Source organism: Aulonocara stuartgranti (assembly GCF_965226115.1).
Source record: "Aulonocara stuartgranti genome assembly, chromosome: 13".
Taxonomy (NCBI): domain Eukaryota; kingdom Metazoa; phylum Chordata; class Actinopteri; order Cichliformes; family Cichlidae; genus Aulonocara; species Aulonocara stuartgranti.
Genome location: NC_138949.1, coordinates 16,287,694 through 16,313,943, shown reverse-complemented (window position 1 = coordinate 16,313,943; position 26,250 = coordinate 16,287,694). Strand labels below are relative to the sequence as shown.

Here is a 26,250-nt window from a genome sequence, read left to right as displayed (position 1 = left end):
GGATTTACAGATTTTATTTACACAACGACACCAGGTGATGCTATTTACAAAGTGCTGGAGGGAGGGGAGGGGGGGGGGTCCAGGGTTCCGGGGTATGTGAGGGAAAAGACGGGAATCTGACGTCCTCCAAAGGCTCTCTCTCTTCACTCCCCACACTGGGGAAACACCATCCACTCACTCGTCCACGGGTTGACAGGCAGGCAGGGAAAGGTCTGGGATAGATCTGTACACAGAGATTATAGTTAGAGGCGAACAGACGGAACGAACTCACAGATCCTTATTTACAATCTACTGAGCGACTGACGCTGATAACTCAACGATCCAGCGACGAGTGACACAGTGCTGCTGTCTTAAATCGGCCTTGTGATTATCCCGATCGGCAGCAGGTGCGTGGGCCAGGGGCGGGAGCCCATAATGAGCATCGCCCCGGCAGGAGAGAGAGAGAGAGAGAGAGAGAAAACATGTTGCCTAATACAGAATCAGCTGGTGAGGCACAGGGACCATGACAGTACCCCCCCCTCAACGGGAGCCCCCCGGCGACCCACCAGGCTTATCCGGATGCAGACGATGGAACGCCCGCAGCATGCGCCGGTCCAGGATGGCCGCCCGAGGGACCCAGGACCGCTCCTCCAAGCCATAGCCCTCCCAATCCACCAGGTACTGGAAGCCACGCCCCCGCCGCCGAGAATCCATGATACGGGTGATCGAGTAAGCCGGCAGACCGTCCACGAGCCGGGGGGGAGGAGGGGGCCTGGAAGGCGGGCACAGAGGACTGGACCGGAGAGGTTTAACCTGAGACACATGGAAGACATCGTGTATCTTCATGTTGCGAGGCAGCTTGAGCTTAACAGACACAGGGTTAACCAAAGCCGAGATCTCGAACGGGCCGATATAGGCAGGAGAGAGCTTCCTGGATTCCGCCCGGATGGGAACGAAGCGTGTGGAAAGCCATACCTTCTGCCCAACAGTATAGGCGGGAGCGGAGGACCGGCGGCGGTCAGCGAAGCGTTTGTTGCGGTCCTTGGTGCGTAACAACGCAGCCCGGGTGGCCTTCCACACCCGACGACACCTACGCAGATGCGCCCGGACGGATGGCACAGAGTGTTCGCCTTCGATGGAGGGAAAAAGAGGTGGCTGGAACCCCAGAGAAGCTTCGAAAGGGGACCGGCCCGTGGCGGAGGAGGTCATGCTGTTGTGGGCGTACTCGATCCAGGGCAGTTCCTCGCTCCAGACGGCCTGGTTGGAAGAGACGACGCAGCGCAGGGCCGCCTCCAACTCCTGGTTCGCCCGTTCGGACTGGCCATTGCTCTGCGGATGATAACCAGAGGAGAGACTGACCTTAGATCCCAATGAGGTGCAGAACTCCCTCCACACACGGGACGTGAATTGAGGACCCCGGTCAGACACGATGTCAAATTCAAATTTCAAATTCAAATTCAAATTCAAATTTTATTTGTCACACACACACAACCATACACAGTATGACATGGGGGTGAAATGCTTGTAGCTGTACAATGCCCGACCATTAAATGACAGAAGAAAAGTTTTACAATATTTACAATTTACTACAAAAATTTACAAATTAACTTAGGAATTTACAGTAAAGAATGTGCAAATAGCAGAAGAGATTATAAAGATAAGGATTATAAATTATAGGAATTATAGGATTATAGGAAATGTGTGGTGGTGCGTGTGGTGACGTGTGTGAGAGTCCAGTCTTATAGTGACGTGTTTGGGAGAGTCCAGTCCTACACCTGGTTCAGGGCCCGAATAGCCTGGGGGAAGAAGCTCCTCCTCATTCTCTCTGTTTTGGCCTTAAGGGAGCGGAAGCGCTTCCCAGACCTCAACAGTGAGAAGAGTCCATTGTTGGGATGGGAGAGGTCCATCATAATCTTCCTAGCTTTGGACTTGCACCGCTTGGTGTAGATGGACAGCAGGTCAGGGAGCTCTGATTGAATGATGCGTTCTGCCGAGCGCACCACCCTTTGCAGATCTCGTCTGTCCTGCTTGGTGCTGTTCCCAAACCAGGTGCAGATGTTTGACGTCAGGACACTCTCGATGGTGCAGGAGTAGAAGTTCTTGAGCACCTTCAGTGGCAGATGGAAGTCTCTAAGTCTTCTGAGGAAGAAGAGACGCTGACGGGCTTTCTTAACCAGGGTGTTGATGTGACAGGACCATGACAGGTCCTGAGTGATGTGGACACCCAGGTATCGGAAACTGTCCACTCTCTCCACTGGCGTGCCACTGATGATGAGGGGTTTGTAATTCCTCGCCTGCTTTGTAGTGAAGTCCACGATCAGCTCCTTAGTCTTGCTGACGTTTAGGAGGAGGTTATTCTCCTGGCACCAGGTCTCCAGGTTCCTAATCTCCTCCAGGTAGGCCGTCTCGATGTTGTCGGAGATCAGGCCCACAACAGCAGTGTCGTCAGCAAACTTGACAATGGAGGTGGTGTCGGATGTGGCTACACAGTCATAAGTGTACAGTGAGTACAGCAGGGGGCTTAAAACACAGCCCTGAGGCACTCCAGTGCTGAGTGAGATGGAGGGGGAGACTTGTTTTCCTACCCTCAATGATTGGGGTCTGTCTGTGAGGAAGTTGAGGATCCACTGACACAGTGATGAGCTGAGTCCTAGATCCGTCAACTTGGTGAAAAGCTTAGAGGGAATTGTGTTGAATGCTGAACTGTAGTCCACGAACAGCATCCTAACATAATTCCCTTTGCCAGTGTCCAGGTGACTCAGGGATGTGTGGAGCAGGTGAGATATGGCATCGTCTGTGGAACGATTAGTCCGGTAAGCAAACTGAAGTGAGTCGATGGTGGGAGGAAGTGAAGAAGTGATGTGATCTCTCATCAGTCTTTCAAAACACTTCATCACAATTGAAGTCAGTGCTACTGGACGGTAGTCATTGTGGCAAGCGGGCTGTTGTTTCTTTGGAACAGGGACAATAATGGACTGTTTGAAGCACGTGGGAACCACAGCTTGGGCCAGGGAGAGGTTGAAGATCTCCGTGAACACCGGTGCTAGTTGATCAGCGCAGGCTCTAAGGACCCGGCCAGGGATTGCATCTGGTCCTGCTGCCTTCCTGGTGTTCACCCTCCTGAAGGTGTTCCTCACGGCATGCTCTGTGATGACGAATGCATTTTCTTCACTGGTGCACTCCGAGCGCGCGCAGCCGTTTGTTGTTTTAATTGCTGCGGCGTCGAAGCGAGCATAAAACGTGTTCAGCTCATCAGCCAGTGAAGCATCGGCATTCATCATTGAAGAAGCTGGTCGTTTATAGTCCGTTATAGTCCGCAGTCCTTTCCACAGGCTCCTAGAGTCGCACTGTCGTAGCTGTGACTCTAGTTTTTCCCCGTAGCTCCGCTTTGCCTTTCGGACCGCGCTGCGCACGTTGTAGGACGCAGCCTTGTATAGGTCCATATTACCGGAGACAAGCCCTTCATTGTAGGCAGCGGTGCGTGATCTCAGAGCGTCGCGGATGTTTTTATCCACCCACGGCTTCTGGTTGGGAAACGTTCGGATGATAGTTCTTTCTGCTGTGTCGTCCGCTAGTTTCCCGATAAATCCCACAACCGCTTCCGTAAACATGTTGATGTCATCAGAGCTGCGCCGAAACATGTCCCAGTCTGCGTCATCCAGTGCGTCCTGCAGCGCGGCTACCGATTGGTCCGTCCAGCGAGCGACCTCCCTCCTGATTGGTGGTTGCTGCTTTAGCCTTTGTTTGTAAGCAGGTATGAGGAAGATGGCGGAATGGTCCGATTTTCCAAATGCCGGCAGGGGTTGAGCCTTGTAACAGTTCTTGAACGGGGTGTAGCAGTGGTCTAATGTCCTCGTGCCCCGGGTGGGGCAGTTGATGTGCTGGTGAAGGTTGTGAAATGTCCGTTTGAGATTCACTCTGTTAAAATCTCCCATAACAATGAGTGCGGCATCTCGGTGAAGTGTTTGTTGAGTGTGAGAGCCTCATGTAGCTCACATAAGGCAGTGTCCGAGTCCGCGTGAGGCGGAATGTAAACAGTGCAGGCAATGACCGCAGTGAATTCCCGAGGGAGATAGAAAGGGCGACACTTAACGATCAAAAGCTCCAGATTGGGCGAGCAAGAGCGTGTGAGTGGGGAGATGTTTGTGCTGTCGCACCATCTGTTGTTCACCATCAAACACACTCCACCACCTCTTTTCTTCCCCGACTCCATTGTCCTGTCCATGCGGTAAACCGAAAAGAACCCCGTCGGCTGCACGGCGTGGTCTGGTATCGCTGGGTTCAGCCAAGTCTCGGTGAAGCAGAGGAGGTTGCAGTCCCGAATGTCTCTCTGGAACTTGATTCTGGCTCTGAGGTCATCAAGCTTGTTCTCGATGGATTGAATATTGGCTAGCAGGATACTGGGCATGGGTGCGCGGTGTGCGCGAGCCCGTAGCCTGTTCCTGATGCTGGCTCTTTTACCTCGAGGCCGTCGCTTAGGGTCGCGTCCTTTGTTCTCTCTCAGGATCTCCTTTGGCCAGGTTGGGTCCGGAGTTAAACATGGTGAAATGTTCGTGTACTGCAGACCAATAGAAACCAAAGTGTCTCTACTTTTTTTTGTGTGTTTTGTGTGTTTTGCATGATGCCCATGCAAGATTATCGCAGATATAGCAAAAAGTGACGAAAAACTGCAAAAAGTGGAGAAGTTAGGGCAGAGCATCCAGCACGGCAGCCGACCTCACCGGCGCCATTTTGCCATTTTGTATTTGTATTTGTATGTCATCTGGAATGCCGTGCAGGCGAAAGACATGGGTGGTGAGCAGGCGAGCAGTCTCCAATGCTGTAGGCAGCTTGGGCAGAGCAACAAAGTGAGCCGCCTTAGAAAAGCGGTCAATGATCGTGAGTATGACCGTATTACCTGCAGATGGCGGGAGGCCGGTCACAAAATCCAGAGAAACATGGGACCATGGTCTGGTAGGCGTGGGTAAGGGATGAAGCGGACCCGAGGGTGGCTGGTTTGGGGTCTTGTTTCGAGCGCAGGTTGTACACGCGGAGACGTATTCTTTGGCGTCCCGGCTCAGGGTGGGCCACCAAAAGTAGCGCTGCAGGAAAGTAATTGTGCGGTGTATTCCTGGGTGACAGGAGAAACGGGCTGTGTGTGCCCACTGTAATACCTGAGACCTGACAGGTTGGGGAACGAACAGGCGCCCCGCAGGGCCGCCTCCTGGATCCGGTTCGGCTCTCTGAGCCTCGCGAATGGCCGACTCGATCTCCCAGGAGACAGCCCCCACCACACAGGTGGCCGGGAGGATGGGAGCAGGGTCCGCCGGGTCTTCGGAGGTGGAGAACTGTCGAGACAGGGCGTCCGGCTTGACGTTGCGGGATCCTGGCCTGTAAGTGATTGAAAAGTGGAACCGCGTAAAAAACAGAGCCCACCTTGCTTGTCTGGCGTTAAGCCTCTTTGCGGTTTGCAGATATGCCAGATTCCTATGGTCTGTCCAAACGATGAACGGTTGGGCAGTGCCCTCCAGCCAGTGCCTCCACTCCTCCAAGGCGAGCTTGATGGCAAGAAGTTCCCGATCGCCAATGTCGTAGTTGCGTTCTGCGGGGGTGAGACGACGGGAGAAAAAGGCACACGGGTGGAGCTTACCATCCCTCTGTTGCGAGAGGACCGCTCCTACTCCCGTGTCGGATGCGTCCACCTCCACCACAAACTGCAGGGTTAGGTCGGGCTGGACCAGAATGGGTGCTGAGGCGAATTGCTCTTTCAGCTCCAGGAAGGCTGATTGGGCAGCATCGTTCCACTGAAAAGGAACCTTGGGAGAGGTCAATTGTGTTAAAGGCAGAGCTACCTTGCTATAGTCCCGGATGAACCTCCTATAGAAGTTAGCGAAGCCGAGGAACCGCTGCAGCTGCCGTCGGTTGGGGGGTTCAGGCCACTCCACCACGGCTTTCACCTTAGCTGGGTCAGGACGTAGGTCTCCCTGCTCGATGACGTAGCCTAAGAAGGCAACTGTGGACACGTGGAAGACACATTTCTCACCTTTTACGAACAACCGATTTTCCAGCAGGCGTTGCAGGACCTGTCTGACGTGGATCTCATGCTCTGACAGTGATTTGGAGAAGATCAGGATGTCGTCGAGGTAGACGAAGACGAACCTGTTGATGAAATCCCTCAAAACATCATTAACGAGTGCTTGAAAAACTGCAGGAGCATTAGAGAGGCCGAACGGCATAACCAAGTATTCAAAGTGTCCAAGGTGAGTATTGAAGGCGGTCTTCCACTCGTCGCCCTCTCGGATCCGAACTAAGTGATATGCGCTCCTCAAGTCCAATTTGCTGAAAACTGTCGCCCCCTGGAGCAGCTCAAAAGCAGAGGTCAGAAGTGGGAGTGGATATTTGTTTTTGATGGTTATGTTATTTAATCCACGGTAGTCGATGCACGGGCGGAGAGACTTGTCTTTTTTCTCGACGAAGAAAAACCCTGCTGCTACGGGCGATGAGGATGCGCGGATCAAGCCGGCGGCGAGGGACTCTGAGATGTATGACTCCATAGCCTCTCGCTCCGGTAGAGAGATGCTGTAGAGACGGCTAGTAGGCAATGGCGCGCCAGGGAGTAAGTCGATAGCGCAATCGTACGGTCGGTGAGAAGGCAACGACTGGGCCCGGTCCTTGCGAAACACTTCGGCGAGATCATGATAAACAGGGGGCACTCCGGACAAATCGGAGGGCGCGGTCGACTTGACGAGGGAGGCTGGTGTGTGAGGCGGTGAGGCGGATTTAAGGCAGGTCATATGGCATTCCTCTCCCCACCCCGTAATGCGTCCCGTAAGCCAATTAATGCACGGGTTGTGTTGACGAAGCCAGGGGTGCCCGAGAACGAGCGGCGTCCGAGTGGCCTTAAACACAAAAAAAAACATATTTCCTCAGTATGGTTGCCAGACAGAGTAAGAATAACGGGCTCAGTGACGTGAGTAATGTCAGGTAGGCGCTGGCCGGACAAAGCAGTGACATGCAAAGTGTGGGGGAAGAGGTTCCTGCCCTAGCTGAAGGCGGTCTGCTAACTCAGAGTCAATAAAATTCTGTTCCGCCCCTGAATCTATCAAAACGGAGAGAACATGACCTTTGGTGTTGACCGTGAGCTGGGCAGACAGCATTAACCGTGGAGGAGATTTGTCTTGGCTGAGACCGCCCACCAGCACTCCTACCGTCACTGGTGGGCGCGACCTTTTGCTCGAGATGGGCAAGAGGCGACCACATGTCCCTTGTGGCCGCAATAGAGGCACTCACCGGCAGAGATACGGCGCTGGCGTTCCGCGGCGGAGAGATGCGAGCCTCCAATCTGCATGGGTTGCTCTCCTCCGTCTGTGCTCTCTGCCTGCCGGGAAGAGCTGGGCTCCGAGGTGGAGCCAGCCCTCCACTGCCCCGTGGCTTCCTGGGAATTGTAGTGCCGCGGCAGACGACGAGCTCGCAGCCGGTCATCCACCTTGATACATAAAGCCATTAACTCGGTAAGAGAGTGGGGGAGATCTCGCATAATGAGTTTATCTTTCACCTCTTCACGAACATTATTGAGCAGTGCACTCCGTAAGGCCTCCGGGCCCCAGCCTGTCTCTTCAGCCAAAATCCAAAAATCAATAGAATAGTCAGACATGCTCCGCTTCCCTTGTTTGTAGTTCAGCAGACGAAGCGCGGCGACTTCAGCGCCTGAGCCTTTATTGAACACAGTCTGGAATTTAGACAGGAAATCAGCATAGGCAATCCCGGGATCCGAGCTAAGCACGACCTGAGTCCACTTTAAAGCCCGGTCCCGCAGCAACTGGACAAAAAAGGTTATTTTGGCACCGTCGTTGTTATGGAAGCGCCGCTGCTCACGGAACACACGAGTACATTGAGCCAGAAAACCAGCACACTTGTCCGACTCACCCGTAAAAGGTTCCGGCGTGGGCAGGGGTCCGTCCGAGGGTGGCAGAGGTGCCGGAGGTGCGCTCGCAGCGGCAGGCGCAGGCTCCTGGGGGGCGGGAGCCGCCGGCCGGGGATCACTCTCCAGAGGTGTTAAGCGAGCGACCGCCTGCGTAAGCGCCGCCATTTCGTGGTGGAGCCGCTCGAGCATTTGCTCATGTCGAGCCAGAGCAGCTCCCTGAGCGATGAGTGCCTGAGCGACAGGGTCCTGAGCGGCTGGGTCCCGACCTGCTGAGTCCATGATGGCTGGATCGTTCTGTCAGGTTTCAGTTAACGGACTCAAGCGCAGACCGGGACTCCTTACAGGATTTACAGATTTTATTTACACAACGACACCAGGTGATGCTATTTACAAAGTGCTGGAGGGAGGGGAGGGGGGTCCAGGGTTCCGGGGTATGTGAGGGAAAAGACGGGAATCTGACGTCCTCCAAAGGCTCTCTCTCTTCACTCCCCACACTGGGGAAACACCATCCACTCACTCGTCCACGGGATGACAGGCAGGCAGGGAAAGGTCCGGGATAGATCTGTACACAGAGATTATAGTTAGAGGCGAACAGACGGAACGAACTCACAGATCCTTATTTACAATCTACTGAGCGACTGACGCTGATAACTCAACGATCCAGCGACGAGTGACACAGTGCTGCTGTCTTAAATCGGCCTTGTGATTATCCCGATCGGCAGCAGGTGCGTGGGCCAGGGGCGGGAGCCCATAATGAGCATCGCCCCGGCAGGAGAGAGAGAGAGAGAGAAAACATGTTGCCTAATACAGAATCAGCTGGTGAGGCACAGGGACCATGACACTGTCTCCCTGATGAGCCCAATTCAAATCCTTGTGTGGCTGAACAAGAGGGAATAAAAATGGAAAGATGTATGAAAATAAAGCAACACATAAGCAGACATATGTTTTTCCTTAATATCGGAGAAATCATTTCTCAGAATATGGAGCCTGTAATCAGGGCTGCTTTTCACTCTCTTTTGAGTTTGTTTACACTGTGAACATTTGTAGAAGAACATATTGTAAGTATAAATTTCTTTGCTTAAGAGCATGAAATTGTTTGCTGTGCACCGCACCTAGATGGATTTTAATTAGATATAAATTAGACAGAGACCCAGATACAGATAAGTTTGAATCTGGTTTTTTTTTTTTTTTTTATCTAACTGAAGCTTTTATATCAGGCGCTGCCAATTCAAAGTGACTTTGCCTGACATAGACTGACACGTGATATGGACTTTTATGCAGCTTCCCTAAATTTTGTTGTGATTTGCTTGCATTTGATCCGAAATGACATGACTTTGAGACTGTATTTTCTTTCAGACGGTATCTGAAAAATGACAGAGAAAGAAATCCACACTTAAACGGATTTGATTAAAGAGGTCAACAACCAGATGAACAAAGATGACTACAAAGATTCCTTCATTTCCTGCTGTTTGTGGAAGAGATGTGCTCTCCTTTCATCTCTTGTCCCTGCACGTTGCTAATCAAATTACTATATGCTTGTAGCGCTGGCCTTATAGGGTTTCGCTTTTTTTTTTTTTTTTTTATAATTTAACTGATCAATGAATAGCACATGTGTAAGAGACTAATTGAATATGGACAGGCAAAATCTTGCTGTTTTCTGTCACAGGAGGTCATTTCTTCTAAAGATCTGTGTGGCTCTTTCTTGAATCTGTTCATGGTATATAAAGTATAAAGCTAAAGAAAATATAAATTGGATGTTAATACTTCTGTTTTCCATATTATTGAAGATAAATTCATCCCCAGCATTGCAGCTTTAATGCAAGTAAAGTAGTTTGCGTATTTGCCTAACAAGCGAAAAATCGCTAGAACGATCTCAGGAGGAGACACAAATACCCCGGAGGTGTGTTTTGTCAGGAAGGACAGCCAGTGTAGAAAATCTCCCATATCAAACATGCGGAGCTACCCGCTGTGGCAACCCCTCATGAATAAGAGCCAGCTGAAAGTAGCTTTAGTGTATTGTTTCAGTTTTACACAGTGCCTGTAGTGTTTTCTATCGCCCATTTGCTGGGAGTAAGGGCGCCCTTCGTTTGCAGGTGCGCCTGCTGCTTGCGGCGCAGAGAGGAGAGGGCGGCGGGGGATTTTCTGACCGGCCAGAGCAACGTTTGATAACCATCATAACCATCCAAGTAAAACAAAATAAAAACAAACCAACAAACACGAAAACACCAGACATTATGATACAGACTTATAATTTGCACCGATGTTTTTTCGAAATTCTATACACGAAGCCCTCGGTGCGCCTGCTTGCTGCCGAAGTCAAAGTAAACTTTGTTGTCATCTCCGCTACATACAGTCCAGTATATATAGAGACGAGACGACAAAGCTCCAGTTATAGCAGTGCAAGTAAACAAACAATATATATAAGAAGAGTAAGAAAATAAATATACACTTTAGGACTCGGGGTAAAGGGATCAATAACAATTTAAAATTTACAGTTTGATGATTTAAAGTCTCATACACGAGCCGTCGAGGGGGGGGGCTGCTCCTTCCAAATAGAGCACATTTCATTTATAATGTTTTAAATCCAAGTCCATTATGTATTCATGATTTGAATCGGGTTGTGTGAAGAGGGAGTGTTCGCCCAGGGCGCCAAACAGGCTAGGAGCTTGAAGGAGAATTTACCTATCATGATTTTGACAGTGAGAGCAACCAGAGTTCCTACAGGAATCTCCTGTTGGCACGTGGAGAACATGCAGACTCCGCAGAGAAAGGCCTCTCTCTGGTTTGAATGTCTAACTTTTTGCAGTGATGCAATGGTCGTCAGTGATGCAGGCATTAGAAAGAAAAGCAGCGTACAGACAACTTTCCCTCAGCAGAAAAGCTATGAATGCTCCAACAGTAGCTCACACTGCATGTTAACATACAATAGAACAAAGGGCAAGGAGGAGAATATTAGTTTATATTTGAACAGCGTGTTTCACTGCAAAAAGATCAAACACTAATTCAGTCAAACCAAACGCGTGTGTTGACATCAGTATTACTCTATTCTAGATCCTCTGATTTATTCACAGCATTGTAGCAACTTTTCATATTCAAAGCACTGATCAGATATGCACAAGAAGATAATTTAAGTTGACTGTATCTTCTCTTTGATGTTGTGTGTAGTTCAGTTACAGTCTAGACCTTTTATCCTCCTTATATAATCCACCCCAGGTCTGCACCATCACAGCACATTTACAGTCATAATTGAAGCTACAGGGTACTGAATGGATTGAGGAGCAAACTGAAGAGCCAGAAAGCTGCAGTCTGATCTGCATGGGTATGCATTGAGATTTTGATTGGAAGTTTCCAGCTGTTAAGGAGGGGAAAACTTTTTTCTTTTTCATTATTTATGGTATGTTTACTTGTGTGAGCTAATGGAAAAGTGTACTAAGAGGAATTTCTGTTTCTTATTCATTCTAAAGTGAATCCAAGCCTAGTGAAGACTTTGCTCATCTCCTGTAGGGTCATTCTGATGCAAAATTACAAGCTTCTGTAACATCTTCATGTCAGAGCGGAAAAAAGCATATGCATATTAAGTAAATTCAGCGGTTTGCTACATTTTGCTTGTCATGTGTTATCACTAACACCAGCACCTGTGCTTTTCCTGCTATGACAACTGAAAATGTCTGCTGTGAAAAAGGCCAGTGTGCCATCCCTCTGAAGTTGCCCTATGCTATCTGGCAACAAGATGTTAGCAACAGATCATTTAAGTCCTTCAAGTTGTGAGACGGAGGTTCCTCTGAACATATTTTTTATCTAGCAGATCCACCAACACCTTGTTGTTGGTCAGCAGTCACTGTTGCTGACCAGAAAACCCCTGCAAACCTCTGTGATTTGGAAATGATCCAAGCCAGTCATCAAAACCTTCATCATGTGGTCTTTCCAAAAGTTGGTCCACGTAAATCCCAAATCTTAGCATCATCCCTTTTATCCGTGAGTGGATATAATGTCTTGGCCCATTGGTGTATATTATGAAACATGTAGGGGTATAAATCTGATACATACTGTCACTAAAAGATAGTAGATTGTACCTGACGTCCACCCTGGTCTCTGTCTGTGAGGTAATTTTCCGCTCTATTGTTTTTAGTTGTGCAGTGTTGCATTTTCTTGTCAGCCTTTTTCCAGGAGCTCTTCTTGGAGTGAATCAATTCTCTGCGGCAATACCATCTAACCTATAATTCTTATCCTCGCTAGAAACAAAATGTTGGAACGGCAGCACATGAAATGAGGGAAGGCAAAGCTACAGCGGGAGTTTTTTTGCGTATTTGTCAGTCACCGTGTTGTCGAATAAATCACAATCCATTTGGGAAATGACTTTTAAAGTTTAAAAAAAGTGTACATTAAAGCTTCATTTGCATTTGAAAGCCTCTCACCTTGAATCATTAAAGGAGTAAGACAACCTTTGGCAAATGTGTGCTTTGCATTCCCTGATTCAAACTGTTACTTTTGGGAGTGCTGTCTAATTTGTTTTTGTTTGTTTTCTTTCCTTCTGGAAAAATATATTTTGTGACAAAAAATGCATTTCTTCCACTTCAGAGATATTATTTTTTCTCTACCAACCTTCCAAATCTTTTCATTTTCTAGGTTATAATTTCCCTGCACAGGAATGAATACTAAAAGCTATTTCAGAAGCAACAGCTGCCTCCCAGATACACAGAATATACTGTGACTATGCACTAATGTGGCATGAAAAGAAGAGAGAATGAATTTTATTACCTTGACATGTGACACCACTGATTTCAGCTGTGCATGAAGAAAACAAAAAAGGCAATGTTTGAACCCACAGTACTGTGCAAATATCTTGAGCCACCCCACATTTCTTTATATTTTACTTTCAAAGGTACTTTCTTTTAATTTTTTAGTTTCTTACAGGACAGCTCTTTAGACTTTTTTTTTCTCATTTGGACCGCTTTTCACTGATTTTCAGTCCAGTCCTTGAACCTGACCTGTAGGAGTCATTTTTTGTGTTGTTACCTCATGTGTGCCACCAGGGGTCACCTTTTGTAGAAACATGTAATTAGCGCCAGGTGTTGTTGGTCGAAAGAAGCAAACAGTTTGTGACCGCTGCGTTGTTGTGATAAATGACGTTGGATAAAGAGAACTGTTCAACAACTACTGATGGAAGTGCATTAAAGATGGGACAAGACAAAATAAGTATACGGCTGGAGTTACTGGACTGAAGTTTCATGCATAACATTGGCATCGCGTCACCAACGAACACCTCAGTGGCTTCAAATGTAGGTTTAGCCTCTACATGGCCGTTATTAGAGGAATTTTTTTTTTTTTTTGGTTGTTAAGCCAAAAAAACCAAACAATTGAGTCATTCAAGCATGAAAAAACGTGCCTACTGCAACTCTATTAAGTGGGGTCTATGAAAAATCCCAGAGATAAGAGAGAATAGCGTTTTTGCACCAACATGGTGATTCCCAAATAGAACAAAAGAAGAAATAGCAAACCTAAAATAATATCTACAGCAGATGAGCAGTATCTGAAAGTCGTGTCCTTAATAAATATGAAGAAATCCAGTAAAGACATGAAACAGGACCCAATGGATACATCTGGGCCTTCTACTGTTTACTGAAGTCTAATTTGGCTACGTTTTTGGTTTTGGTTATTCACTCCACTTGGGCACATTCTACGTGTCACTTACTGTTTACTTTTTGTGCAATGGGTATGACAGAAAGAGGAGTGCTAACATGCTAAATAATGAACTTGAACTTTCAGAGTTCTTCAAACAAGAGCTTTCAAGAAGTGAAGTGTTTTCAGGGTAACAAGCAAGAAAAAGTGTTCTATAGTGTTTTAAATTGGTGCTTTGCATACGGAATAAACATGTGTAGTCAAAGACTGTAGACCTTCACTTTGTGACTCAGGGAGACAAGAAGCCATTTTTAAGATAAGATAGATGAGATAAAATACCCTTTATTAGTCCAACAGGTAGGAAAATTCACATTATTAAAAAAGCAAAGTGGATGTGGCAGAAATAAATAGATGCAGCACAACTGATAATGCTATACGGAAGCAATAAAAGAAAATGTAAACAATATTGGGTGGAAGAAGATTAGATGCCTAGCAGCAAACCAGGATACTTCATAGTGGCATAGCAGGCATTGAGTGTTGAACTTTGAAATATGTACAGACCACAGAGTGTGCATGTGTGTGTTCATATGTGTACAATTACTGCTGTCATACATTTACTGCTGTTGACTCTGACAGCAGATGGAAGGAAAAACAGCTTGGCACGCCGTGGGTGCAGCAACCTGTCACTGAAGGAGATGCTCAGTGCTGTCAGAGCGACCTGCATGAGATTGGATGTGTTCTCTAGAAGGGATGACAGTTTAACCACCATACTTCCATCTGGTCAGGAGGGTGTCCCAAAACAGAGCTGGTCTTCTTGAACAGCCTGTTCAGTTTTTATTATCCCCAGAAGACATACTGCTGCCCCAGCAGACCATACACACACAAAAAAGATGTCAGATTCCACCACTGAGTCATAGGAGGAGTTCAGGAACTCTTCTTGCAATCCAAAAGACCTAAGTCTCTGTAGCAGATACTGCCTGCTCTGTCCTTTCCAAGATTGCATTTCTCTTGTTAGTCCGGTCCAATTTATTAGTCAGTTGAACACCCAGGTACGTATATGAGTCCATCATCTCAATCTCCACGGAGATTAAGAGGGAGAAACAGGGAGAAAAGGCTTTGCTATGCCATTTTACGTAAGAACTAAATTGAAAGTCAGTGGCAACAGGTCTTACGGAGTAATCCAAACCTGAATTTTTTTAACTGAAATTGTTGTCAACATGTACGGAGGAGGTCAGGAGAGAGGCACAACAATGAGTGTCTACATCCATGTAAAAGGATAAAGGTGACCAAATATTCACTTTAAAGCTTGTTAGAATTGTACAAACTGTGTTTTGCCTTGAATTCTGTAATTCCATGTATGTTTTGTACATGACTAAATAAATCACTGCAGCTGTTTTCCTGGCAAAATTTTAAGAAAGGCTCAAGTAAACAGGAGTCTCAAGATTTTTGCACAATACTGTACATGAGCTTTTTTTGTCTTTTAATGTCTGAAAGTTTTATAATTATTTCCTGATTTAGTCAAATGAAACAATGCTGCAGTTAAATTTTAGTTCAGACTCTGTGTATGATAGCATACACAAAGTATCAAGACACTGGTGGCTCAAATAGATTTCACATGCACTGATGTGATAAATGTTTGCCTTTCTTTGGACAACCCTTGATTGTGCATCACTTTCAGTTTGTTTTGCAGTATGGAAGAACCGTCACATGCGCACCGTGACAAACTATTTCATAGTGAATCTTTCCCTGGCTGATGTGCTGGTCACCATCATCTGCCTGCCTGCGAGTCTTGTGGTGGACATCACAGAGACGTGGTTCTTTGGAAACACTCTGTGCAAAATTGTCCCTTATCTGCAGGTAAGCCTTGAACCCTGACATCTGCTTTTCAAACAGGATATTGGAATCTTTGACCTTTTCAGAAACAATTCACAAGGTCTGTGGATGCAAGCCAAGACCCATATTTCTATTATTCTACCATTTTTCTTCATGGTATTCATGAGGGTAAAAAAAAACAAAACTCTTTTTCATATCCCCCAGGATGTGCACTGAGTGAGACCTTTGATGTTACTCTAAAGTGATTTAATGCCTCAGGCAACACTGCTTTAGCACCACTCTGGCAATATGTATGCAAAAAAGACAATCTTATTTAATATTGTTGATCACAATGATATGTATCGAGAGCATGTACCAAAGTCCCAAACTACTCTGCACAGATTATATGTCTCATACTCTTAACAGACTGTGTTATATTATATTGTTTATGCACAGCAAAGTCAATTCTAGCCTCATGGTGGCACGGCTTTGACTATATGTTCTGCAGGGATGCAGCTGTAAAGCAAAGAAATTCTAACATAATGTGAATTCTTGTGTGTCAGGAGCTAGTTTAGCAAACATGCTGCACCTCATGGCTTTTAATTAGCAATCTCTTTGTAGGTTTTCATAGTGACATTCACCCCGTTTACTGTTGAGCTTTGTATCATAAACTGGCGCTGCAGTATTTGCTTGAGGGCCATCTCCCGCTGCTTTCTTTTTAAATCCAGGAGCATCAACTCTAATTCCCCTTTGGTGATTCATTTTATGTAACATTTTGGTATGATTCCTATTCTACTGTTCTACATTGTATGCTGGTGGTCTATAATACCTTGAATAGGTTCACAGCAGGGTGCAACAGAAGCCAAATGCAGCACATTGTATAATATTTTAAAAAGGGGGTCCATATTTCAGCTTGCAGCTGGTGTCCGGATTAAACCCATCCATGATTCCCCAGTGTAATGTGCAAGCAAGTGAAAAATGATCATTGCAATTTACAATGAGCAGTGTGGTGGAAATGCTGTTTTGGCCTAAATGCAGCAGGTTGTTTTGTGTGTGTGGGAACGTCTTTTTAAAATATACATTTCAAAGCATTTAAATGTCACAGACGGTTCCTGTTGTCTTGCAAACAATGATTCACTTCCCTCAAGGTTTCTCTCACTGGTTTCAGTGTTTACATATGTTTCATATTCAGCATACTTAACCTGTAACCATCCAGGATGCATCCAAACTCAAAAACATCCAAACTCAATGAACAATTGACTTTCTGTCAGTTGAAGGGCAATGAGGATGTGCCCTGCTCTGCCTAAGGTGCAATCTTTCCTTTCTTTTTTAAGATCGTTTAAATGAACATTTTAAATTAGGCAGCGAGATTTATTTTAATGTGCCTGGCATCATAAGCTAACCCTTTACAAAAACAAGGAATCTCCGCCTTTTATTTCCAAGAAAAATTGACCACCCACTGCTTTTAAACCTGCACGTGAAATTTGTGCCGCTGCTCTGAAGTGAACAGACTCATCTGCAACACAGAGATAAGAGCATCTCCAGCATAGGAGGTGTCCCATGCATCAGTGTTTGCCAATCTATGATTCAAGTCTACAAATGTATGTTCTGAAATTATTTTCCTCATGAGCATTTAGTATTTTCTGTAACAACTGCAAACTGTATCAATATTAAATGGTGAACATCTTTGTGTATCTAGTTAAAAGTTTTATTTCATTCTTCGCAGACCATCTCTGTTTCTGTATCAGTCCTAACGCTGAGCTGCATCGCCCAGGACCGTTGGTATGCGATCTGTCACCCACTGTTGTTCAAGAGTACAGCCAAGAGGGCGCGCAAGAGTATTGTTGTCATCTGGGTTGTGTCGTGTATCATCATGATCCCCCAGGCCATCGTGATGGAGTGTAGCAGCCTGCTGCCTGAACTCACAAATAAGACCAGTCTGTTCACGGTGTGTGATGAGCACTGGGGAGGTTAGTTTTCACAGTTCACAAACTAAATGAACGCATTATGAAAATATATGTCTCCCTCGCTGCTAGAAGCACAGTTTCAACTTTAACTGAATGACTCACTAAATTACTTAAACAACAACTGCAGTGACATTTATTGGGCTTTTCCACCCCCCGTATAGATGGGTTGATCACATGTCATACCACTTTTTATCCATAAAGCGTGAGCACCTAAGCGGGATGGGTGGATTTTGCTTTGCTCAGATGAAGTCGCTCAGGGTGCCTCTGTGATTGAAGAAGTCAAAAGAGGAAAACCTTACAAAGAGAGGAAGCTTTCCATCTACTCACATTCATTATATTACAGTAATGATGGGTACCTTTAATGACTACCTTTGAAACGTAGATTGCTTTCTTTAATAAGCTTGCAGTCATCATTGAAAGCGTGCAGTGCAAGACTGACAGGCAGAGCAGTAATAAGAGGAAAATTGTGTTTTTTGTTACATAAAGTAAACCAAAATGTCAGAAGTTGATGAGAGGTAAATGAATCAGTAATGACTAGATATTTAAATGGCAGTCAGTCAGTATCTCATGAATGACTCTGATCGAAGAACTATACAAGGACGGAACACAAAGTTCAGAGACTCCGCCCATGAAAACAATCAACAGCCTTATCAAATTTGCATTTGGCCTAACTCACCTCTAATTTCGTCGCCTTCAGCAGCACTCCAACAACCTTTCACAGATGCTGTTTTTTCTTGAAACGTTTGTGCAAAACTTGATTTCCTGTAGCATGTCGACACGGCAACCCCTCAACTTCATTTTCATTCTAAAAAGTTATCAAAGTAGTTAAAAAACAAGATAAAATGATAAATATGACTGAGGAATTCTTCCGTGTGCTGATGCAAGATGGCAGGATGACACAGTGGTATGCACCACAGTTCAGGTTGTCTGATATTGTGGCATGAATTCACAGTGCTCTGTCAACAGAAGAATAATTATGAGCAAGAAGTTGAACCCCTTACTTATTGTGCCACCTTTGGGTTTGGACGCTGAAGATTCTTGTTTTGAAAGCAGCTATTTGGCTGACTAAGAGGCAGGTCTGCTTGGCAAAAAAGTGGATGTTTGCTGGATGTCTGCACTGGCAAATGGCCCCAAGGTGAAAGTTGTCAGGCTTTTCAGGAAACAAAAATACCAGCCACATGGTAAACTGGGGGAAACTTAAAGGGGAAACTGACTATATTTGTGGAATCTCCTGAATTTGGAATTTTATGAGTAGTGTTGCAGAACATGTAGTATATAAAAAAAGCATTAAACTTTACCCGCTCTCAATCATTAAGTTATTAGTTTGTGCCACTCAGCAGAAGGTTCAGTTAATAATAAGCCGCTTATGAAAAAGTGGTCAGTGGACGTGTTTGTTCTCTAGACGCTCATCATTATCTGCTTTTTAGTCTTTAACTACTAAGTAACTACTCATGTTTTCTCTACAATATTGTTAAGTGTTTCCTTTTAAATCCTTCAACAGCTGAGATCTACCCAAAGGTGTACCACACCTGTTTCTTCATTGTCACATACTTCGCACCACTGTGTCTCATGGTCTTGGCATACATTCAGATTTGTCACAAGCTGTGGTGTCAACAGGTGCGTATTCTGCCATTTGCTATAAATATAAATTTCCCAATGGGCTTCCAGGGTCTGATGTGCGCGTGTATCCACTTTAATGTATTCATTCAACAGATTCCTGGAAGCACATCAGTGCTGCAGAGGAAGTGGAAGTCTATCAAATGCTCAGCTCCAACTCCAGGACCGGGGGAGTCGGTGAGGGTTAGAACCAGCACGGTTTGTGCTGAGATCAAACAAGTCAGAGCCCGGAGGAAGACAGCTCGCATGCTGATGGTGGTGCTCTTTGTTTTCGCCCTGTGCTACCTGCCAATCAGTGTGCTCAATGTCATGAAAAGGTAATAATCTCTCAAGGAAGCTCTGCTGCATCCCGGATCTACAGTAGAGCTTACTATAAGCCATATTTTGTATAGTTTTTCCCCCTGACAGGTTTGTGATTAAAATGCATGCAAAAAGAAAAGAATGAATAAAATGATATCATTTTTTTACCTCCAGAGTCTTTGGGACATTTAAGAAGACAAACGACAGAGAGACAGTGTATGCGTGGTTTACTTTCTCACACTGGCTCATATATGCCAACAGTGCTGCAAATCCAATCATCTACAATTTCCTAAGTGGTAAGTTTTGAACTCTCCTCTAAGGATTCATTACTGCCCTCTAGTGAACAAACTGGCAACAACAACACAATTCACAGCTTTATCTGCTAATAACCTGAAAACAGAAGTTAATTCTGAGAAAGCAGCAAGTTTTTAATTCATGCATTTATGAAAAAAAAGCTCTTAGAATGATTTTACAAAAAAATTTAAGCTATTTTTAATGCAAGCTTGTAGATGGTTTTTAAAGAAGGTGGACTTTATAAAGATTTTGTTGTCGTTTTTTTCTTAAGGGAAGTTCCGCGAGGAGTTCAAATCAGCCTTTTCTTGTCATTGTTGTGGCCAGCATGAAAATGAAACGAGGAGGATAAGGACCAGAACGCGTACAGACAGTCGAAAATCCCTCTCCACTCAAGTTCACAATGTGGACAATGTGTCACGCATATCAGATCAGATGGTGTAGTCGTCTTATATTCCAGCTGGGGCACCTGAAGGACACGTTGATCTTTAAGTTAGACATGTGATAATGTGCAGATCTCATTATTTTTGGATGACATTTAAAGGGAAAAGAATTGTATTTAATGTTTTCTGTTTGGTTGATTTGAAAAGGACAGACTTTCTCTCTTCTGTTATGCAAGAAAATGTTGATTAATTATGAAAGACACGGTTTGTAATGTTCAGTGTTTTATATCTCTCTTTCATGTGTAGTTTCTGTAAATTTTGTATGTATTTTTGTTTTGGTTTGTCTAATTACGTCTAATTAAGTAGTAGCATCACCTTTGATATAACTGGTTTAAGGGATTTGAAGCTTTAAAGGTGCAGTCGGTCACATGTTCATCTCAAGTCCTCAGTGTAAATGCCCAGAAATGTATGTTCCTGTGCACTGAGTATGTTAATGAAGCCAGCTCAATTCATCAAAGTACAGAATATTCAATGTGACCCCTGCATGAACGGGACCGCAATGTGAAGCCTGTTTCTTTCATTTGAAACACTCCAGGTTTGTGTTTGGATAGCATCAGCAAAGCGGACATTTTCCAGCAAAATATACGTTACAAAATAATCATTGTGGTTGAATTTTTCGGCTGTGGGTAAGAGCTGCTCACAGTCACTTTTACAGGCGACTCTATGGTGGGTTGTTTTTTATACTGATGCTAAATGTAAAAACAAGAAACATGTCCTGGATGTGCTTTCCATTTTCTTTTGTGGCAGTAGTCTGCAAGCATGTATGAATAATAACTGTGTTGCCCACATATTTTGCTGATTATCTGTTATTACTTAATTATCTGCTGTTTTAAGTTATTACTGGGTCAGAAAAAAGTGAATTATGGCAAGACTTGAAACTGTTTGCACAGATGAAAAAACTATCACTGCGTCAGTGGGTCCTCAACTTCCTCACAGACAAACCCCAATCAGTGAGGGTGGGAAAACAAGTCTCCCCCTCCATCTCACTCAGCACTGGAGCATCTCAGGGCTGTGTTTTAAGCCCCCTGCTGTACTCACTGTACACTTATGACTGTGTAGCCACATCAGACACCACCAACATTGTCAAGTTTGCTGACGACACTGTTGTTGTGGGCCTGATCTCTGACAACATCGAGACGGCCTACCTGGAGGAGATTAGGAACCTGGAGACCTGGTGCCAGGAGAATAACCTCCTCCTAAACGTCAGCAAGACTAAGGAGCTGATCGTGGACTTCACTACAAAGCAGGCGAGGAATTACAAGCCCCTCATCATCAGTGGCACGCCAGTGGAGAGAGTGGACAGTTTCCGATACCTGGGTGTCCACATCACTCAGGACCTGTCATGGTCTTGTCACATCAATACCCTGGTTAAGAAAGCCCGTCAGCATCTCTTCTTCCTCAGAAGACTTAGAGACTTCCATCTGCCACTGAAGGTGCTCAAGAACTTCTACTCCTGCACCATCGAGAGCATCCTTTTTTTTTTTTTTTTTTTTTTTTTTGGCCTGTCCCGTTTGGCTCTTTTGCCATCAGAATTGTTGTCTAAAGGCAAAGAAAGATGCCCAACGAATTTACTTTACCAAACTGACCATCCCAGCCTTGCCGTAATGGTCCATTTGATTCACCTTTTATTGTTTATTTTATTTTCACTTACTGAATACGGGACAGACTTGACTGGGGGAAAGAAGGGGAGAAAGAAAGAGGGAAAGAGAAACAGCTGAGAAGAGGGACGGGGGAGAAGGGCAAAAGACAAAAACCAACAGAACGGGCAGAGAAAAAAAATGCATATATCAATCACCTGGGTCACCTGCTGAGAAAGAAAAAAAGCAAGCAGAAGAGAACAAGAGTAATAGAATAAACAACATCACAATGATATATGGGAATATGACAGTAAATACTAAATGTTAAACATTATTGTGCAGCACATAAGATCAACAGAACACAGTGTGCTTTGAGGTAGAAGCCAAAAAGGGTGTAGTTTGTGGGTGTGATCACCCGTGTGTACACCTGTGAGCATGGACGCGCTTGTTTTTTGTTTTTTTAAAAGGTTCCTTCATGTAATAATCTGCTAGAGGGTGTGGGGGGGCCACAGCCCCGTCCTCCAGGGTGTGAAGCAGGTGTGGAGGAGATCAAAACTCCAGACATCCAGAGGCCCCCAGAACACAAGAGACCAAGGAAGACCAACAGAGGGGCAGCTGCGCCACTGTCCCGGAAAGAGCTGAGGAGAGTCCCAGATGAGGGCTCACTCAGAAGCCGCGGAGCAGAAGCCAGGGGGAGTTGCAGTGACGCGCCCGTGAGCTCCGCCGGCAGCCAGCTGCGCCTGAGTGACCGAGCCCCAGGCCGAGAGGCCGGGGGCACCCCACCTCCGAAGTGGCCCGAGCGAGCCCCAGGCTCCAGGCCCCGATAAGCGGCCGCCAAGGAGTGAGCCGGTGTGTACCTGGACGCCCATCCCCGGACACAAAGAACCACCAACGCACCGATGTCTGAGGGGGTCCGCCACTGGCAGGGGAAGTGGTGGTAGGGGGAGATAGGCCTCCAAACCTTGGAGGGCCTGAGATGTCCCCAGAGAGGTGGCGCCTGACACCCAACCTGACATATAGACACAGACATACAGGCACACACATATACAAACATCCATTCCCACCCTCATGCTCTCATATGCACTTACTCCACACTCAACCAACGTGGAGACAGACGTAAAGAGACGTTGTACACACGATCACACTCCCCAAGCGTACTCTACAAACCGGGTCTAGGTGCCCTCGCCCCTGGAGGGGGGAACTGCACCCAGACCCAGGTGGTGTTTCCCTTTTCCCTGCGGTGGGGGGAGGCAGACCGCCCCGACTCCGCAGCAGCAGGAAGGCTCCACACTCCAGACCGCAGTCGGACGGCCAACTCCTCCTCCTAGCCCCCCTGCTCCAGCAGGTCGCAGAGAACGGGGGTGAGAGAAGACTCCAAACCTCCCTCCACCCGCTCATTGTAATGTTGATGCATGTGTGTTCTAAGGTGCATTTAAAACCCAGGAGGGCATGGAGCTACCTGCCAGAGAGCAGCAGGTAAGCGCATGGTCCCTCCTGCTAGCCCTCAATGTCTACGTGTATTCAAAATTGAGAGGTGGGCAACGATGCCAGGGGTGGGGTGTACACCCTGATGGTACTTTGGACTCCGTGTATCGTGCCCACCCCCAAGATCCTATATGTATGTGTAATGAGAGTGTGAGTAATGTGAATGTCTAAGTTGTGGGATAAAATTGAGGCAGAGGCAGCCAGAAGGGGACAGAGGGGGGGTAGCCTCCTCTGCACCCTGGTGACATACCCCTACTCCAAGGCCCTGCATGTGTGGGTGGTTGTGGTGGAGCGGGAAGAGGGAGGCAGCTGGAGATGGGGAGGGAAGGAAGGGAGGGGCAAGTGACCCCTCCCTGGGGCCAGCTCTCCCGCTGACCCCAGTAGGCACCCCCATACTCCGCGACCCGCCAGGGAAAGGGGGCCCAGGCCCATCCAGACCGGGCCCAGTGCAGCAGCGCCGCCCGGCCCCACAGAGCCCGGGACAGTCCACCCAACCCCACCACAGAGAAAACTGCACCCACCCCACCATCCACTCATCTTCCAGACTACATAAGACAATAAACACCCAGGCTGAGATCTTCCTCCACCTCTCCTGTATCTCCCCCTCCTGCAGAGGGAGCTCCTGAGGAGAGGAAAGCTCCTGCAAGATGTGACAATCTCCCCCACCAGTTGAAGAGCCCCCCAGGTGGCTCGACGCACCGGCGGCACCCTGCTCCAGGGCTGGGCCCCCATGCACCCACCCGCCCACAACCCCGGCAACACACCAACCAGGACCCAAGCCCCCGAGGCCCAGTCCGGGTCCCAGCCCAGAGACGGAGCGCCCCCAGAACCTCACGCCCATCCCGGACCCACCCAGGGCCAGCCAGGCTACCAGGTCAGTAACCCACGTCCGTCAGCACAGACCCTCCCCTAGCCCCGCTGCACGCAGCCGCGAGGAAACAGTCACCGGAGAGCCAATAGAGCCCCTAACCGGACATGACCGCTACTCCGGGGTTGAGCCCCCCAAGGAAGATGCCTCCGGGGAACCCCCCGACGCCCTAAGCCTGTCCCTACCCCCACACCAATCACAACAGTGAAGGCGGGACCAAACTATGACCCCCCACCCCCACTAGGTGATGGAGCTGATCAAAGGAGCCCAGAGCAATTGATCTGATGTGGTGGCAGAGGCTGTATCAAGACTAATGTAATCTAATAGATAATTTCTATATTGGTTAGAATTAAGATTATTTTTATTTTTCCAGTTCATGAGGACTGTTTTCTTGGCTATGCATAGGGCAGTGAAAACCATATGGGCGATATTCTTTTCTGAAGTGACATTATCTAAGCTGCCCAACAAACACACTAAGGGGGAAGTTGGAATGTTACATTTCAGACACTTCGATAAGTCTTCACATATCTCGCGCCAAAACTTCTGAACTGGTGGACAGAACCAAAGAGCGTGGATATAATTGTCCGGTGAATTGGTTTGGCAGTGTGAGCAGTTGTTGGTAGACGTAAAGCCCATCTTGAACATCCGATGACCTGTATAGTGTACTCTATGTAATATTTTGTATTGAATTAATTGAAGACTGGGATTTCTAATTAGATGAAAGGTTTTTAAGCAAATCTGAGACCAGAAGTTTAGGTCTAAGTTAACTGATAAATCCGCTTCCCATTTTGCAATAGGAAGTGATATTGATTCATCTGTTTTAGAAAGCATTCTGTATATTTTGGATAGTAATTTGGGGGGTTTAAGAGTAAGAAATTGAACCACACTTGGTGGTGTTTGTAGTTCAACTTGACCCGGTTTAAATTTCTTTTTTACTATGGATTTAATTTGTTGATATTCTAAAAATCTTTTCTTGTTGATCCCATATTGTGTAACTAGTCCGTCAAATGAAATAAATTCTGTTCCTTCTAGTATATGTTCTAAATATTTGATTCCTTTATCACTCCAATCTGGAAAGTTTATCATATTATTGTTTTGTAATATGTCAGGGTTGTTCCAGATAGGTGTACGTTTGCATGGGATTAATGAAGACGCCGTCAATTTTAGAAACTCCCACCATGCTGTCAGAGAAGAGCTGATGTTGATGCTTTTAAAGCATTCATGTCGTTGGATGTTTGAGCTGATAAATGGTAGGTCTGAGATCTCTAGATTATTGCAGAGTGCTTGTTCTACATCTAGCCAAGGTTCATCTAAGAGGGTGTGTTTTAGCCATCCTGAGATAAACTGAAGCCTGTTGGCTAAGAAGTAGTGCTGAAAGTTAGGCAGTTCTAGTCCTCCTTTATCCTTGGTCTTTTGTAGTGTTTTTAAGCTTATACGTGGGGGTTTATTTTTCCAAAGGAATTTGGACATACATGAATCTAGAGATCTGAACCAATCTTGTGGCGGTTTAGTTGGGATCATTGAGAATAAATAATTTATTTTTGGTAAGACCATCATTTTTATAGCGGCAACCCTTCCCATGAGTGATATGGGTAGACATTTCCATCTAGCCAGATCATCTTCTACCTTCTTTAAAAGTGGGATATGGTTTAATTTAGTTAGATCTGCAAGCTTGGGAGAAACATTAATACCTAAATATTTTATATTTCCCGATTGCAGTGGTGTAGAAGAGGAATTATGGAAGGAGCAATTAATCGGTAGGACTGTAGATTTTGACCAGTTAATTGAGTAATCTGATATTCTTGCAAAAGAGTTTATCAATTCAATCACCCCAGAGATATTGGTTTGTGAATTTTGGAGAAAGAGTAACACATCATCCGCATAAAGGCTGATTTTATGTTCCACGTTCTTGCATTTTATGCCCTTAATTACTGAATTCTGTCTAATTGCTGCTGCTAGTGGTTCAATAAAAATTGCAAATAGTGAAGGGGAGAGTGGGCATCCCTGCCTGGTGCCCCTCAAGAGACAGAAGCTGGAGGATGTCTGGTCATTTGTTCTAACACAAGCTGTTGGGGAATTATATAATATTTTTAACCAGTTTATGAAAGAGGATCCAAAACCAAATTTGTGTAAAGTTGCAAATAGAAATTTCCAGTTAACTCTGTCAAATGCTTTTTCTGCGTCTAAAGAGAATATTGTAGTTTCTAGGTTTTTACTGTATGAGTAGTCTATCAAATTAAGTAATCTACGTGTATTTGTTGATGAGTGCCTACCTTTTATGAAACCAGTTTGGTCAGGATGAATTAAGAGGGGGGTTATTTTCTCCAGTCTCTTTGAGAGAGCTTTGCAGATTATTTTAAGGTCTACATTTATAAGGGATATTGGACGA

The 26,250-nt window shown here is 46.0% G+C and overlaps 3 protein-coding genes across 8 annotated transcripts in view; 2 read left to right on the top strand and 1 right to left on the bottom strand.

The window, feature by feature from the left end:
* Positions 1–20,879, top strand: part of hcrtr2 (hypocretin (orexin) receptor 2) — a 38,335-nt gene extending 17,456 nt beyond the window's left edge. For 2 of the 3 annotated variants that reach the window (XM_082556361.1, XM_082556363.1), the window contains exons 2-7: positions 15,180–15,358; positions 17,040–17,283; positions 18,782–18,897; positions 18,994–19,214; positions 19,372–19,493; positions 19,763–20,879. In XM_082556361.1, coding sequence (XP_082412487.1) covers positions 15,180–15,358; positions 17,040–17,283; positions 18,782–18,897; positions 18,994–19,214; positions 19,372–19,493; positions 19,763–19,932 — 1,052 coding nt within the window. In that variant the 3' untranslated portion in view covers positions 19,933–20,879. The remainder of the gene's footprint in view (positions 1–15,179; positions 15,359–17,039; positions 17,284–18,781; positions 18,898–18,993; positions 19,215–19,371; positions 19,494–19,762) is intronic. The other variant, XM_082556362.1, reaches the window with a different exon arrangement.
* The window catches only part of LOC309720677 (uncharacterized protein), a 97,514-nt gene that overhangs the window by 58,248 nt on the left and 13,016 nt on the right, over positions 1–26,250 (top strand). The gene's annotated exons all lie outside the window — the stretch shown is intronic.
* On the bottom strand, positions 246–1,393 carry LOC309720995 (uncharacterized protein). The gene is made up of 2 exons (XM_082558303.1): positions 955–1,393; positions 246–792 (listed from the first exon to the last, which is right to left on the bottom strand). The coding sequence occupies exons 1-2, from the start codon at positions 1,186–1,188 to the stop codon at positions 520–522; spliced, it is 507 nt and encodes a 168-aa protein (XP_082414429.1). The 5' UTR covers positions 1,189–1,393; the 3' UTR covers positions 246–519.